This window comes from Cyprinodon tularosa, unplaced genomic scaffold, assembly GCF_016077235.1.
Source record: "Cyprinodon tularosa strain WSP-4 unplaced genomic scaffold, ASM1607723v1 ctg4, whole genome shotgun sequence".
Taxonomy (NCBI): Eukaryota; Metazoa; Chordata; class Actinopteri; order Cyprinodontiformes; family Cyprinodontidae; genus Cyprinodon; species Cyprinodon tularosa.
In genome coordinates, this window is record NW_024039118.1 from 2,087,261 (window position 1) to 2,105,040 (window position 17,780).

The window sequence follows — 17,780 nt, forward strand, 5'->3', positions numbered from 1 at the left end:
TTTCACGTTCATAAGTTTTACAGTTCATCAGTACATGTTCTACATTTTCTTTTTCTCCACATCCTTCACATTTCTCATTATTTTTCCTCCCTATTAAATATAAATTGTAATTTAAATAGGTATGACCTACTGTTAATCTGATCATTATTACTTCATTCCTTCAGTTTCTCTCAATGATTCTATTTAATACTGATTTTTGTATCTTATATAATCCTCTTCCTTTCTTATCTTCATTCCACCTCTTTTGCCATTTTTCCATTTCTTTACTCTCAATAAGTGAGTTACCTTCCCCTTTCCCAAAATGAATTGTAATGGTTATTGTTCCCTCTAAAGCCCTTTTTGCTAATGTATCTGCTTTTTCATTGCCTTTTACACCTTAATGTGCTGGAACCCAACATAACCAAATATCAATGCCACCCCTATATAATTTAAATAGACTGTGCTGGATTTCTAATACTTAATCTTTCTATTATTTCCTTCTCCCCTGAATACGTTCTAAAACTGCTTTGGAATCCGTGCATACCACCACCCTGACTGGTCTAACCTCTTCTACCCATTGTAAGCTTAGTATAACTGCCACCATTTCTGCTGTGAAAATGGATAGTTGACCTGATATTCTTTTAGAAATGCATATTTTAAACTCTGGTATATATATATGTCTATTCCCACGCATCCTTTTAAATTCTTAGAACCATCTAAATATATTTTAAGGTTGTTATAATAAGAGTTTCTTAAATATATATCACAGGTAATGTTTGTTAACTGAACATGAGTAATGTTTAAGGTTTACACTAATGCCAGGAAGTGAGGTAAAGAGGATAGGCATTCTTGTCAGGAGTGCGGGAGAGGCAGTGATGATAATAATAGTTATAAATGATAAAAGCTTTAATATACAAAATATTCTAAACTAGAATTATGTTTTTCCTTACTAAAAATATTAACAGTATATAGGCAAGAGTTTAAATAGTTTTAAAGGTCATTGCAAGTATTTTATTTTAGCCTCATCTGGATTTAGAATTGTTACCGTAGCGGGATGTGCAGCGAGTTTTCACAGAGACCGACAAAACATTTTAGTGAATCATACCAAAACTTTTTAATTAATCTTAAAATTAGAATTGACCCACGCATATTTGGGGATTCTTCAATTTCAAAATGTGGTAGTAATAACCTCCATTGACCTGAAGGGTTGTGAGACACGCAAAAAGAAAGGGGAATTTTTATTTGATAAAACAAAATGGAAAGTAAATGTTTAATATATGTAATCTTTCCGGAGGATGAACGAAAAACACAATCACATAGCGTTAATAAAACCAGCATATTGTGCCAACCAAAATTAAGAGTTAATATACAACAGATTTAATAGGTAGGCCAAAAAAAATGCTAGACTCAGCTTTTTAGGAAGCAGTATTTCTATATATGGCACACCTTGGTTGGATAATGACACAGTTAGAGTATAGGCTAACATCACTTTTTGAAAAGAAACGTCCTTATTTCTCCCTGAACATTTTAATGAAAGGTTTAAGAACCATGTGGTTTCTATAAAAAACATCTATTTTGATTAATAAAATATGAGCTTTCCGTAGCATTGGTTTGCACATTTTAAAACAATCAAACCCAGATCCTTTAAATTGGCTGGTTCAGTGTTCACCTTAGCAGCATTTAGCGGTTATAAATCCCTGACGTAGTCAGTGCTGATCACACTGCGCAAATTGTATTCTACCAAATATTTGTAAATAATATTTGTCTAAAGGTCAAAACCATAAACAGGATGATTAAAGAGCAAATAGTGGGACAATGAAATATCTAAGTAAATGTCCCTTAAATAATTGCAGTATACCTTCATATCAGTATGGTAGGTGGTGTAATGTCTTTTGTAAAAAGTAAAAATAAAGCATATCACACATACATATTTACTAATTTATTGAAAAGAATCCAGATTAAGTAATAGTAATACAAATAATTTTCACATATCTACAAACCTGTACATTCCTCTTTTAATTACAATCAATGCATCAAGAACATTCACTTTATAACATGACATCATCCATCCCTTTTGGAGTACATTTAACATACCGCAACTAGTGAAATAAAGAAACACAGACGTCACGTTTTTCATGTCTTTAAATGTACAAGGTGGCTAACGAAAGTTTGTTTTAGTCAAACTGTGTTTAAAAATACATTGAACCTTCATAGAAAGACCAAAATGGCTCCTAAACAGAATGAAGTGAGCCATTCAAGACGCTGGGTTTCAAAAGGCTTCAGTCATTATACTCTCCAACTTCTTCTCCTCTGTAGGGTTGAGCACCGTCAAAGTTGGAGTGAAATAATGCAGCTCTATTTTACCTGACTCATGTGCAAGGGCAATTCCTGAGTATGTGTTCTGATGTCCTGAGTCTCCAAATACAGCCATAGCTGTAACCCTGAAAACAGGAATAGACTGATAAGAACACATGATGGCGCATTAAGTGTATCATTTCTTATTTAGTTAGTTTTTTTTACCCATCTGTGCTCATTTTCTTTGTTATAAGAGGCTGTGCATCATCTTTCATCATGTCCCATATGTGAAGGTTAGAAGCTGCATCCAGAACACTGAATATGGCAGGCCTGGTCTGGGCCCACTGTGCTGAGATCACTGGTTCACCAGCAGTGCTGTTCTTCCATTCTGCCACAGGCTGCTCATGGTTGACTGTATGCAGCCTGATGCTGCCATCTGCACAGCCAACCTTCAATAAAATAAAATAAAATCACAGTGAGGTACCAAAACAGAATGAGGTGAATCAAACCTCGTTTCCAGTCAACCTCTTTGCAGCATTTAAGGAACTTCTAAGTACGGCTGCAAGTAACAGTTATTTTGCAAATTGATTTACTGTTGATTATTTTTCGATTAATTGATTATAATCGGATCACAAAAGGTTCCTGAAAGAAGACTTTTTGCACAATTAAACGAGGTGAAACTAAAACTTTTCGCTATTTCTCGTAATACACAAATCTAGGGAGAGTTTTTTTTTTTTACGTAAAGTAAGATGATTATGACCATGGGGTTGGTAGGAGGCTGTATGTTCAGGCTCCGCGGGATCTTTCTTACTGTTGATTCGAATGAGGGACTAAATGTGTGTCAAATGATTTTAATACTCCAATGGATGCAGAAGGAAATGATTGATTAAAGTTTATTACCATCAGCTAATAAAAGTGAAGAATTAAGTAAAAAGGGTTTCAGTTGTTTTAATTTAAACGCCAACTGAAGGATACCAATGAATTTTGGATTTAGTCTAATCCTAATAACAGCCATTCAATCATTTTTACTTTTTTTTTTTTTTTTAAGAGATCATGCTAGAGTTACCAAAGATAAATATGTTGGGGTTTTTTTGTTTTAAAATCAATCAGCAGTACCAGTGTGTGTGTGTAGAGGGCAGTATTTCCTAAATGGACAGAGTTTAAAAAAGGAAACCTCCCTACCAGGAACAGGTTTGGTCTGAAAGGAGAAAAGTGGATTGAGTTGATGTCAACAGTTCTTTCCTCCACCTCCTGAAACCCGTAAAACTGCGGAGGAGTCTTCAAACCATGACTTGTTCCATGGCTGACGAGACCCTGGAAGGAAGGAAAGACTATTCAGGATCTTTCACAATCTATACTTGAAGATCACTGATCAATATTCAGATACATTTTGCTCACCAGATTAGTGCCAATAAAGAACTGATTGGAGTCTGTTGGATGGTATTTTAATAGCATGGTCTGAAACGGTCTTGCTGTTCCTGCCACTTTTAGTAACGGCCTTAGGGATAGAGAGAGATAAGATAAGATCTCACAAAATGTCCAGTCACATCATGTTCCACCCCGGCTTTACAGTCCATGACCTCAGAACATTCCCATCGGATATCGAGGTGACAAAAACATGAAGAGAGTAACAAACATGATCATGTGACCACTGCAGAACAGCTGCGTCCCACTTGGCCAAGCCACTGGGAGGTATTTTTAAGCCTAGCAGCCGACCCACAGTAACAGGTGATCAACATGAACTATTTATCAATCTAACCTCTGAACAGTGAGGAGGGAGGAGCTGTGAAGCAGCTTCACTTTGCCCCCAGGACGGAGACCTGGAAAGTTGAAACATGAGATGGAGTTAGAGGCCAAAAGCACATACGGAAGAAAAATGAATGTATATAAATCAAGACCCCATTACCTAGATCTGTTAGAGAGCCCGCCTCATTGCCTTTAGGCAGCTCCACCACCACCTGAAGGATGCAAAGAGGAAAACGCATTAAAGTTGGTCAATATCTAGAGAGGGAAATGAGTACCCTTCTGAATCCTAATGATGTCAAACACTGCAACACGTACCATCATTCTGAAGCAGTGCACCTACATGTTAAAAGCTTTACCTTGCAAAACTAAACCCTTTGACTGTTTCTGAAACAAACTCACCGATTTTTCACCTTATCCATTAAGGTAACAAAAACTTTGCATACACACAGAACTAAGGAGTTAAACCACCTAAAATCTTCTAAAACTATTAGGTCTGATACCAGTAAATAAAATCAATACAACCAACTACTCATCTACACAAAACATATTTAGAACAGCGGGTAGGAAATGGAATTATAGTTTGATTTAACTTAGATATACATCCCTTTAGCCACCCAGGTAGTTGAATTAAATTAATCATAAAACAAAAACAATCCAAGCCAGGAAAATATTTTTAAATTCACATGTTCCTACTTCCATGGCTTTAAACAAGTGACAGTTCCAGTATGTCTGACTGCTCCAGTTAGAAAATCAGAGTGTCTCCTTAATAAAGAGAGCCCAGGTTTTCAAAATTATTATTATTTTTTTTAATTATGTAACTTTTTGTGTTTTATTTATTTTTGTCTTTTATCCATGCATGCCTTGAAAATCAGGTTTTTAATCTTAAATGGGACAATCAGCTAAAAAAAAGCATAAATATCAAAGAAATTACATGTGCTGCAACTTCCTTCGTGTTAGTATATCTAATTTAATTTGGGTATGACTCTGGATGAGCTGCACATCTAAGGGTAGATAAGTCCCACTCATTGGGAAACCTACCAGTGAAAGAAACCAAGAAGAAAATTCATAAGCATTGTTAAAGAAGATTCTCTTACCAGATCACATTGAAAGTCACATTTTTTACATGCATTATAGAAGCAAAGCATAAGTGCCATGCAAAACTAATAAAAGGAATCCACCCTGATGGTAGCATCCTGGTGTGGGGATGTTTCTAAGTAGGAAAATAAAGAACAATTCGGGTTCAAAATCTATTAGAAGCTGCAAAAGGCCTGAAACGGAGCTAGAGTTGTACCTTCAGCTAGAGTTCTAATTATTCAATTAGTTACCCTGAAATAGTTTAAATCAAGGCGTATTCATGTGAACTGCTTAAAGTCCAGAGCAAAATCCAATAAAGAATGTGTGTTAAGGCTTTTAAATTGGAGTCATAGAGGGTCTCCGCCTAATCTGACTGACCTTGACATATTTGGCCAAGAATGGGAATAAATTGCCATCTAAATATTAGAGCAAAACTGGTACCTCAATGGTCTTGTAGATACAAGCATAACAAAAGGGGGTCCACAATAAATTGAGTTAGAGGAAATGAATAAAATGCACTCTAAATTTTTAAATTCTCAGTTGTAAAAAAGATACATTTCCTTCCACCTCACAATAATGCACTACTTTGTGATGCTCTACCATATAAAATGCATATATATTCAAGGAGGTACAGAAACTTTAACACAGCACCGTATACATCAGTCAGGACATCATTTCATGCATGCTTCCTGTCATCTCCTTTTATAAAATTACTTTTTAAAAAGCCTTTATGTATTGAGGATGCAAGGTTTTTAGTTGCATACGATGTTCTAAAAACATCAACTTAAAGTAACAAAATAGCTAAATGCCACAATGTTGCACCTCTCTGGACTATCACATTAAATCTGTATCTCCAGTGTAGAGAAAGAGAGAATTTCTCTGTTGGCTAACCTACCCAAATATTTAACATCCCACTTTCATCCAGAGAGGCCAGCTGGAAGGACAACCCTGATGATTCAGAAGGATAAAAAGAACATTTCAGTTAATAACGAGAGGTTGAGGAACAAATGAGACACAAAAACTCTTTAAATCTGTTAGATTCCTACCTTCCTCAAAGGCCAGAAGAGGAACCTCTGCCCTCAGCCCTCCAGCTACAAAGGAGGGAATGACCTCTACAGAGGCAACAGGTGAGGCATGGCCTGGGCTGGACATCACTGCATCTGTGTAGACAGGAAAACAACAGACAAGTGTCGGTATTCACTGCATTACTCTACGTTTATGGAAAAACAACATCTGAACCTAAAATAAGGTAAAGTTGTGTTAAGGCCAGAACACACCAAATCTGATTTTGCGTCTGCTCTGACAGAAAATCGTGCTGGACGAGGTCGTGGCATTTAGCGCTCTTTGAGAGTCATCACATCCAACATGATTTTACACAAGAGGGCTTGCGTAGGTCTGACTGAGATAGACCCCAAGTCTATTTTAGTCGGACTACGCAGCAATTTAATGGGTCTGACAGGAAGAGAGAGGAATATACAAGATAAATCTGTTTATCAATATAATAAAGGGACAGACTGGTGCAAAAACAATTAATGAAATATGAAAAAGAATACTTTAACCATGATAGGAGTTCAGGAGGACAGAAAACAGATAAAGCAGTGAGATAAGCCTTGCAAAAACAAGGAGGGACAGAAACTGAAGTTTATTAATGGAGGAGGAAAAATGGATATAGTGAAATAGTGATCCTTTTTGAGTCTCACAAAAAACAATATTACGAAGGGCAGATAGAGCAGGTAAGCGCGGCTTATATCTTTCACCTCTTTATGAAAAAAAAAGAAAGAAAAACTCAGATAAACACACCAGAACTTTCTAAAAATCACCTCTCAATGACTCAGTCAGTACAAAAACCGTCCCATGGCATTTAGTGCATTTAGTGTGTTTTTCTTTTGTTTAGACATAGATCTCATTATTCTTTTACTATAAGCATTCTCTATCTGATCTGCCCACCCTAGTCGGAGCCTCTCTATACGCAGTCAATGTGACATGGAAAGATAATCGCATCAGAGATTAAAAAGTTGTACGCAACTGTGTGTTCAGGCCCTTATAAGGGATGCATAACGTACATCGCAGTTAGCTTAGAGAAAATATATGTAACATTGTATGAAAATACCAGAGTGCTCTATAAATATACATGCTCTAAATACACTAGAAGAACAACGCGGAGTGTTTTTTTACCGCTCCGCTGGGAGGAAAGCCAAGGCAGAGACACAATATAAATAATCCCTTATGGCCTGGGAACAATGTGCGCTCCTCTAGAAGAGGTGAAGAAATATTAAAGGGGTTAAAAGTAAAACACAGGAATGAATGTATTACGCTGTTAACGATGCCAGACGATCGTCAAATGATGTTGATGATGTTGCCTTACAGGTAAATAAAACCAAAAATTATGTTTCTCTCATAGTTCTGCTTATTTTACTGCAACATTTTTTCCTCCACTTAACTTTTATTTAATATACCACTGAGTAATGAACTCTAAATAACAAATTCCAATTTTGGTTGTAAGCTAAAGGAAATATCCCGGACTTGATAAAACATGGTGGGCCTGGCCGACACCAGTCGATGAGAAGGCTCTGCCAGTCAGTGGCTGCAGAAACTTGTACCTTTCTTCCACTCATGCAAGTCAGATTCTGTTCCTCTCCCTTCTCCCCGAGTCTCTTGGACCTTGTTCCTTGTGCGCCTTTTTCAACCATGGTGTCTTTCCAAACCTTTTGCATTTTGTTCCTTAAGATCTTATCAACAGCAATCTGCTCTATAGGTGTAGAGTATGCAGTCCTCTACATGATTATGGAGGTTTAACCTAACTTTGGATAGTTGTATTCACTGTGCATGATTACTTAAAAAAAAAAAAAAAATATATATATATATATATATATCTTTTTATTGCAATGAAATGAGTTTGTAACCTTTCTGCAAACTATTTCTGTAACTAAAGGGTAAAAATGAAAAATGGAAGGAAAATTCTAGTAGGATTAGTTGATTTACAGTCAGTCTTATTCACCATCATTTATGACATGTTTGTGCCAAATAAATGAATGCTAAAATAAAATTAGAGGCAGGTTTAAAAAAGTATAATGTTAAGGGTACGCACTTTTATTCACAAGCAGGTTATTTCAGCCTCTCACCTTTGTTGACCTTTTTCTATGTAGTAGATCTATTTGTATTTTCCATTTGAATTCTACATTTCAAATTAGATCTACGACATGAACATTTTGATTTGTTGTAAAAGACACTCAAGAAAATAAGCAATAATAAACACATAAACTACAAAAAATTTGATTATGGAGCAAGCTTGCAAGAACCTTTTAAAATTTGAATGAGTAAATAATGCATTATTAAGGTAAAATGTATGTTTAACTTCATTGAAAATAAATAAATAAAAGCTGTCCTGACATACCAGTGGAGAACGTAGGATGTCTGAAGGTCCACTCATCCTCACCAATCTTTAATTTGTAGTGGTTGCTGGAATTTTCCCTCAGGTCCCACAGAACCACAGAGCCAACCTGTGTTCCTGCAAACACTAGAGTGGACTTTCCTGGACTAAAGCAGCAACACTGAATCTAGAGGAAGAAAACAAAACCAAGGTCCATCAGTATTGGACTTAAAAACTGTTTTGTCTTCAAATGAATTGGTTTCTTGGTTTTCCTTCCATGTTTTAGGTCTCAATTATTAGCTTAGCAGAACTACTAAACTGGCTTAAAATAATTTCTCAGTGATGCGCATATTATTCTATAGTTGTGCCGAAACTGAACATTGTGTAAAAAGGAACCTCTGCTTCATAGATAAGTATCTTCTGAGGTCTGGATGGCTCCCAGATGTTCCAAACGCAGACCATGCTGCAGCTGTCGAGGTGGGGGGTGCTGGCTTGGACTTTGGGCATGTGCACGGACAGCATGGTGTGCTTTTGACCCTGAGAGAAGTGAACAAGACTTATCTGTCGACCTGTGAGGAAAAAAAAGTTAAAAAGGAAGTGACTCTTGGAAAAAGTACTTATGCCTGTCTATAACAAAAACAAACTACAGCAACTAGATTAACTTAATAGCAATTAGTGCTCATCTTAGCATTATTGATATAAATATATAATCTGTGGGATACTCCAATGATACTGTACCTGAAAGAAAAGGCAAGGTGGTGTTGAGCTGTAGACTTCCATCACTAAAAGAAAGGGAATCTGTTTGAGTCGTCAGCTTTCTTAAAGACTTCCTCTCTGCTTGGTCTTCCTCCAGCAGCACCACCATGACCTTTATTTAGAAAAAAAAAACAAAACAAGTCAACTCTTACAGCTGGAGAAGTGCTCTAAATGAAGAGTTTTAAAACTTTACAGGGAATCACACGATGAAGAAAGTAAACAACAGGAATAACCCCATGAATAAACCTGTGAGGCTGAGTCCAGAAACGACATCAGCTGTTGTGAATCGAGGATGAGTTCATCCCTGGTTTTGTCCTGGGCTTCCTGAGAGAAGTTGGGATCTACAATATAAAAAGAGACACCATCGCTGAACTTACAATATGTGCAGAACCTGTAATCACATCACTGCATCCTCTTCACCCTTTGTCTTATTCAAAATTCAATTTGAATGATTGGAAATGCATGCAATAAACAAACACAATGTCCCTTATTATTGTGAAGCGTAAGGACAAATTATTCCTGTTTTTTTTTAAGACATTTTAAAACATAAAAAGCTGAGAAACATGGTATTCAATAGTAATATTTTCTTATCCTGAGATCCCTTAAAAAAATCTAGAATTTAATTTCTTTTAGAAGCTGCTTAAATAACAAATAAAGTCTACCTTTATGTAATTGAATCTTAGTTATAAACCAAGCTCTCCTATGAAGTTCTTAAAAAATTGCTGGAGATCATGCAGCATCATAAAAACGAAGGAAAATATAGAGGATAGGTCAGGGACCAAGTTGGGGTAATATTTTAAGCAGGATTAGGATATAAAACAATAATATCTAATATTCTCCCTAGGAAGTGTTCAATTATCACTGGTAAAAGAAAAAAAAAGGCAGTTATACATTTTGGCTATATTTGCTAAAGGAGACCAGAATTTGCAGAACTTGAAAAACTGCATCAATATAAAATGAATAAGATCCAAAGAGGTTGGTCATAACTTGACAAAAAAACAAAAAGTGCATTAAAAGTCTCTGTTTTTTCTTACCTCCACATGCTCCACTGAATTCAGGGGGATGCTGAGTCCACTTCTCGCATATCTCTATCTCCTCCGTCTGGACGTCTCGATCGGTGTTATCCTCATTACACTGAACATAAGCCTGGGAGGGAAGACGTTCTTACATCTCAGTCCAGCCTCTACGGTTTCTCCTTTCTACTTTTAGCTCAGGTGTTTGTTTAAAACAAACCTTACCTGCTTGGTGTTTGCATTTCCAAAGCTCTTTATATACATCTCATATTCACTGACAGGAGGTATGTCCAGGAGGGAACAAGTCAGTGAAAAATCCAAATCGATTAAATGAAGCAGTTCTGCGCCTCGCTTCCTGCGGTCAAAGAATATTTATTATAAACTAAAAAAAAAAAAACGCTTTTAGGCTGCTACTTTAGTTTGAAGTTAACTTACTTCTGTTTTGCGGCAGCTTTCTGGCTGACTTCACGTTGCTTTGCAGCAACAAAGTCGATAAATTTACCATGTCGTGAGATCTTACTTTGATTCCTTTCAGAGCCTTTAAGCAAATAAGTGATAATTAATTTTATTCTGTACATATTTGTTACATTCTTTTATTAATTATATGTCTGTCCTGACAAATAAAAGAGTCACCTTTAGACACGTGCTCCTCTTCCTCCCTGTCTATACTCCGTCTGGACTGAGCTGTTCCAGCTCTCTCGTTCTCTTCAGCCATGGCTCTCCGGATTGACTCGATCTCTTTACTTGGTTGGGCCGTCTGTTCCTCCTTCCCATCATGCACCTCATCCTCAGTCTCCTCAGCACTCTCATCTAGGTCTTCAAAGTCCTCTTCGTAATCCTTCAAGATAATAAAGCATTGTTGACCCATATGACACAATGTGCCAAACTAAACCACAGCAACACAGAGTTCTTACCGGTCTCTTAGAATGTATAAAGCGATAACGGCGTGCAAAAGCAAACAATTAAGTGTTAAAAAAAGAAGATATTAATAAAATAAAAGATAGGAAAAACTTAATTGGTTATCTCTACTATTCCTTTACCTCAAAATCCTCTTCATATTCTTCTTCTGCAAGTTCTGCCTTTTCTACCTGCAGGTGCAAACAAACAAACTAAGCAGGAGAAACGTGTTGGAGCTGAAAGTTAAGGACAGGATCGGTACAAAGCCATGTAAGGTGATGCAAAACTTGAGGAATGTTTGTGAAACAGTTAACTATGATATCAGCTCTCTGCACTGCTTCATGTTTTTTGTTACATTTTTTTTTTTGTTTTTGTTTTTTTCCTTCATCTTTAGTCATCTGACTCCAACAACAATATCTTTGTCACAAAATGTCTGACTGTCTGGGCATTACAGAAATCTCTCCTTATCTACTAAGTGATGTGGTCTATATGTTTGGTGATAGAAGCTTCCCACCTCTTTAATGGGACCTTTGAAAGTTAACAAACATAAGCTATTTATTTATCTCACTAACTGGCCAAAAGATTACCAATATATTGGCCTACTTTTAAGGGTAGGCAAAAAACTTTCCTTTTTGATAAAGCTTATAGTTAGAGTGGCTCAGGTTATCCTGAGCTATCTCTATAGTTATGCTGCTATAGGCTTAGACTGCTGGAGGACATAGGGGCCCCTTTTCTTCATTATATCTCTATTCTGCCATTCTGCAGAATTTGTTAGTTCAATTTCTAATGTTGTAATCTCTCCTGTTTTCCTCATAGTAGCTTCATCTGGTTTGTTCCTGTGTGGCTGTGACGCCATCCTGGAGAGAAATATCAGCTGTGCTGCTGCCATCAACGCCATTATTAATAGTTTGGCCTGTTTTTCAGTGTAGTCCTGTTTCTCTGACTGTGACTAAGTGTATGTGTTCTCTTCATCCTCTGACATGGGAGCTGGATCGGAGCTTGTCTGCCTGGCTGGTTGTTTCCTGGACGGGGCTGCCTGTGGAGCTGGTTGACAGTTACCTTTTGTATCTCCGCTTTTTTTTCTATGTATGATTCTATCTCCTTCAACCCCAGTCGGCCTCGGCAGATGGCCACTCATACTGAGTCTGGTTCTGCTGGAGGTTTCTTCCTGTTAATAGGGAGTTTTTCCTCTCCATTGTTGCTACAAGCATGCTTGGTGTGAGGGCTTTCTTTCGAGTCCATGAGTTGATGCAATTAGCTGGTTTTCCTTGGACAGAAAACTTTAACCAATCTAACTGTATGATCTGGTTTATTTGTCTCTGTAAACTGCCTTGAGATGACATGTGTTGTGAATTAACACTTTATAAATAAACTGAATTGAAACTGAATTGAATGGATTTTGCCATTTTCTTCTTTGTATGTTTCCGATGATAATTACAAAATACAAATATTTCATAATCATTTACAATTTAATTTCTTGATAACATAAAATGTTAAAGATCATATAATACTGAGCATATCTGGATCAGAACAGGTACCCAGCACTATTGATTTTCAAACAATAGTGCTGGGATGTTTTTACTACCTTTATGACCAACATTTTAAGACCTTCATGAATCGCAAAAAAAAAACAATCAGGTGAGTTAAACTTGCAAACAAAAGCCCAGAATGATTCATCCCCATGGCAGGGTTCAGTTTTAAGATTATTTTCATCTAACCGAGAAGTTTCTTTCTGATACAAAATCATAGACATCTGAAAAAAAAATATCAATTTATATTACCGGTATATTAAAATGTAATATCCAATATATTGTGATTCTTCTAACTAATCAATGGGAAAATCTTTACTGGCACCACAGAAGTGCAACCTTTTTTATCAGCGTTGACTTGCTGACTTTGCATGTTTCTATTGTTATTTTCACTATTTATCTTTCATGATGGGCTCCAAGCTTTTAATGCTGAGAATGTTAACTCCATCGACAGATTTCTATCAGATGCTAGTCAAAACTGGCTTGACTATTCAAAAAAACATTGATTTTACTGGTAGGGAGAAAGAAAAAATACTTTAAACCTCAGTTATTTTAAACATCAATAAAATATATTTGCATGGATAATCTGAGCCTTTTTAAACATTAAGAAGTTATTTTACATAAGTATAGGGTCAGTTTTCTGAAAACTAATTTGATTTTTTAATTGAAATAAGAATTTGCATGAACCTAAGACTGTGAACACTGTATAATAACCAAAAAGAAAATAGTTAAACCGGTTATAAATTTATCATGACAAGCTATTTTATACACTAGCTGTTTTTTTTAAAAGTTCCAAACAAACAAAACCTTACATGCTCTCCTCCATTTTTTCCATCCATCATCTGCTGCTTGGAAACAGCTACATCATCCTAAGTATTAAAAACAAGGTAAGAATTAATAAAACAGACTTCAGGGAAAATTCAGGGATGAACTAACCTTTGTCTCTTCCTCCATTTTCTCGTGTCTGAGACTTTTGTCAGACTGGGATTTCCTGGAGCTCCTTTTCTCACCGTGGTCTCTTTCTAGATCCTCTTTAGCTACCTCACTGTGTCCTCTGTCCTTATGTCTTCGTTCTGCACCTTCTTCCTCTTTTTTATGTCTCTCTTTTTGCTTTTCCCTTTCTGTTTGTTTCCTGTTGCCGTGCGAATTCCGCACTTCATCATCTGTTTTTTTAAATTCCCGACGTTCCTTTGATTCACGTTCGTCCTTTTCATCCTATAAGCATCAGAGATATATTAATTATCAAGACAATTGTAAATTTAAAAAAACAAACAATCAGAAGTGGGGATTTTAACTTTTAGATTAGGGTCCTAATCTTACATGATGTCTTCTCTCCTTGTGCCTTCGTTCTCTTTCCTCATTATTCCGTCTGTGTTCTTGTTTTTTATCTAAATTAAAAGGGTATTTTAAAAAAGGGACAGCCTAAATGTATGAAACTGTTCTGCATACCTCTGTCTTCTGACTGCTCCGAACGCCTTTTAGCTTCTTGAATGTCTTTGTCTCTTCTTCTGTCATCATGTGTGCCTCTGTGTTGCCGGTCCCCCGGCTCTCTGTGCAGCTTCTCTGTCTGATCTCTTCTCACTTCACTCTCATCATGTCGCCTTCTCTCTCTCCTATGCTCTTTTTCACGTTCCTCTCTCCTTCTTTCCTTCTCTCTGTCTTCTCTCCTTCTTTCCCAGTCCTCACTGTGCCTCTCCCTTACTTTTTCCCTGTCTTTCTCCTTATATTTGTGTCTGTCCTTCTGCTTTTCCCTTTCCCTGAAGTACTCTTTGTCTAGTATTGTTTCCCTGTAATTTCTTGCATCCCCTACCTGTTTTTTCCTTTCCTCTTCACCTCTTCTCTCCCTGTCCTTTTCACTTCTTCTGTCATAAGATCTGTCTTTCTTTTGCTCTGCATATCTGTCTCCTGTGTCTCCATGTCTTAGCTTTTTTTCCTTAAGCTTTTCTCTGTCCGGATCCCTGTGTCGTCTCTCCATAGATTCTCCTTCACGCCGCGTTCTATCAGTGTCTTCTCTGTGTCTTGAATATCTTTCACTAGAGTCTTTTTCCTTAGAAACACATAAACAAAAAAAGGCATTGATTTTGTGAGGAACTTTTGTTCAGGTAGCACAACTGTAGTCATGGTTTTATGTACACTCGTGCAGGAATGTCCTTTTAATTTTCAATTCATTACAACCGCAAGTTAGAATTAATTGATGATTTTCTTTAATCCATACAAGGCCAGAAGGACCAGTTCAAATTCTACTAACAAATAACGATTAATTTGCAAATCAATTAGTCTGTCGATTATTTCTTCAATTAATCAAGTAATAATCAGATAACAAAAGATTCCTTAAAGACTTTTTGCAAAATTAAACCAAATTAAAATAAAGCTTTTCCACTTGAGGAGTTCTGTATAGAGTATACTGACAAATGAAGAAGTTTTTTATCTGAAATGCAAAATGTTAACACTTTTATTATTGTATTGGGCATAATTGCTGCTCATTGTGGGTCGGTCTGTCAGCTAAAGGCATATTTTAGAGTCTCTACATTCCAGTTTATGATTAATCGATTATTAAATTACACCTACTCATACTTAAATACATTTCCCTCAGCAAGTTACACCAGAAACCTATATCTAAAAGAAACAATATATTTTCTTTATCCATCCTCAAATCAGCAGTGTTGTGTTTCTATCCAGCAAACCCAAGTTGAAGAATTTAGAGGTAGTCCTTTTTCATGATTCCATCAATCTTGTGTGAAATACCAGTATCAATAGCAGCAAAAAATAAATAAATAAGATAAAAATCCCACAGCATAAAGCTGCTACCACCATGCTTCACAGCTGGTGCATTTATTATTAGGTTTGACAGTTTGTTTTTTTTCCCAATCTGGGATATGAGTTGCTCATATTGCTTATTCCAGTCTCTGTAGATCACTCTTTTTCATTTCGATTTATGAAAGGCCCTCTGAGAATAATATCTTAGTTAAAGATTAACATTTTTATATAGAATCTTGTAACTATATAGACAATCAAAAGTATTTACTGGAAAGCAAGGAGAAACTACCAGTTTTGATTCATAAGAAGAACTGGGGCGTATTAAAATACATTCTAAAAAAAAACCCTCAGCATTACATTTAAAGGTTTTGGGTGACATGTGTTAATCAACCAGTTTAGTTTTCTGTGTCAGTAACACAATATACATTCAAACAAATAAATAAATATTTCTTTATATAAAATGCTTCAAGTTTGTTGTTGTCTAAATATCCTGGATAAAGAAGGTTTAAAATAACCCCCATTATTCTATCTGTCTAAGAACTTTTGAATTACCCTAATATGTCGTCTCAGCTCAGCAGGTCTCCACGTGTCTTCTTTGGTTAATTTCTAAGGAAATAGAACATCTTTATTACCTTTATCACAACAATCGGGTGCACCTATATCAACAAAAAGCTCATTTAAATCTAAAAGAGAATGCGATGATTTACAACAGCCCCAATCCGGAGTCCAAGCTGAGGTTTAGAAGCTTTTATCCAACATCACGCGATAGCATCTTACCTTCTCGCTCTGCATGTTCTCGTCTGTTTTTGAGCTTTTACAAAAACATAAACATTCTACTACTTATGTATCCACGACGCCATAGCGATGTGTTTATGCGCATGCGCATTAGATGGAAACCATGGAGAACGCGTCATGTCGACTTAACAACAGACCTGACTAATCAGCGCAGGAGAAATCGATGCTCAGCAGCCACAGGCATTAAAGTCAAACTGGATTTTTTAATTAACGATTGTGTTCCAGTTCGGGTGATTTTTATAAAGTCTGTGATAGTTTTGTTTAATCTGTTTTGTCTCAGTTTTAGATGTTTTGTTTTCCAAACATCTGTCAATTGGCCATTCTTCATCCCAAACAGATAATCAATGAAAAAAAAAAAAATCAAGATATAATACATGTATAAAAGATAAGATATAATAAAGCTAATTAGATGATTAATTAAATTACATTTATTCTTCATATCTGTATATATCTCAGGTTGTATTTGTGCAAATGACATGAAATTTGGTCTTAATCCAATAGTTTGTCTGGTTTGCTTCTTTTTGTTTTTTATTTTACTGAAGCGTTTTAAAACAAAATCAGGGTTTAGATTTCATTTTTTTTGGAAGACTTTGAAATGGCATATGGGGGGGATTAGTATTAAATCACTTATGATCTGGGGTAGTCACATTATCAAATCAAAATCAAATCAAATTTATTTGTATAGCCCTTTACAATAGCCAGATGGTACCCAAAGTGCTTTACAACAAAGCCATAAAAACAATACATAACACATATAAAACATACAAGATACAATTAAAAGTGCTGTAGTGGTGCAGTGCTGCAGGACATTAAAAGCCTTCCAGAGGTGCATAGAAAGGAGCACACAGAAAGATGACATCTAAGAGACAGTATTATCCTAGTCAAAATTAAAAGCTAATTTAAAAAAGTGGGTTTTAAGCTTTTTTTTTTTTTTAAAAGGCTGAGGTCAGTAGTGGTGCGGATGTCAGGGGGTAGTTTGTTCCACAGTCTGGGAGCAGCGACGGCAAAAGAACGATCGCCCAACTGTTTGAGTCTTGACCTAGGGACCTCTAGCAGAAGCTGACCCGAGGAGCGTAAACCTCTGCCACAATTGCGGAAAGTTAAAATCTCAGACAAGTAAGAGGGGGCAAAGCCATGAATGGCGTTAAAAACAAACAGCAAACATTACCAGTTGTCACACTGAGGTTGGGTTACTGCCAGACCTGTATACAATAAAACACTTAAATTGAACCTGTCTAAAAACATGAATAAGGATGAGCTTTATCAAAAAGTTTCAAATCTTAACTCTGAAATTGAGGAAATCAAACACAGATCAGAAAGAAAGGCAGTGACATCAATAGGTTTGACATAGATATTAGGTATAAGTAGTACTCGAGTTGAGGTAGAATGAGGAGGGATGGCACCTTTTTTAAAAGATCTCAAAAATCATCCCCCCTACTTAAATGAACATCCGCCCATACCATCCCCTGTGACATTTTATTACTGAATGTGTAAAATTTCTACTATATTTTAACCGTAATGGCAGTAATTTGCCATTTGAACAGTTGGTGGGCTGTGGGCTAACGAGTA

At 36.3% G+C, this 17,780-nt stretch overlaps 1 protein-coding gene across 5 annotated transcripts; it reads right to left on the reverse strand.

Annotated features, from left to right (window-relative positions):
• Positions 1–1,903: 1,903 nt before the first annotated feature.
• On the reverse strand, positions 1,904–16,325 carry dync2i1 (dynein 2 intermediate chain 1). Of its 5 annotated transcripts, XM_038297881.1 has the most exons (24): positions 16,194–16,325; positions 15,969–16,022; positions 14,109–14,706; positions 13,980–14,047; positions 13,596–13,874; positions 13,472–13,528; positions 11,274–11,321; positions 11,148–11,153; positions 10,867–11,071; positions 10,669–10,771; positions 10,459–10,588; positions 10,255–10,366; positions 9,467–9,561; positions 9,203–9,332; positions 8,861–9,033; positions 8,489–8,651; positions 6,141–6,254; positions 5,990–6,042; positions 4,181–4,232; positions 4,034–4,094; positions 3,673–3,772; positions 3,457–3,588; positions 2,500–2,723; positions 1,904–2,420 (listed from the first exon to the last, which is right to left on the reverse strand). In XM_038297881.1, exons 1-24 carry the CDS (start codon positions 16,206–16,208, stop codon positions 2,249–2,251), a joined length of 3,144 nt encoding a protein of 1,047 aa, XP_038153809.1. In that variant the 5' UTR covers positions 16,209–16,325; the 3' UTR covers positions 1,904–2,248. The 5 variants fall into 5 exon arrangements, with proteins under 5 accessions (XP_038153809.1, XP_038153813.1, XP_038153811.1 ...); XM_038297885.1 differs by lacking the exon at positions 13,472–13,528; XM_038297883.1 differs by lacking the exon at positions 11,148–11,153.
• Between the last annotated feature and the right edge of the window lie 1,455 nt (positions 16,326–17,780).

Bases quoted from the DNA above. Each gene is read 5' to 3' on its own strand.
- dync2i1 (XM_038297881.1), bottom strand. The intron at 10,772-10,866 runs GTGACTCTTTTA...ATTTGCTTAAAG, and splicing joins AGAGGAGCACGTGTCTAAAG to GCTCTGAAAGGAATCAAAGT. The intron at 10,589-10,668 runs GTAAGTTAACTT...CTTTGACCGCAG, and splicing joins AAAGCTGCCGCAAAACAGAA to GAAGCGAGGCGCAGAACTGC.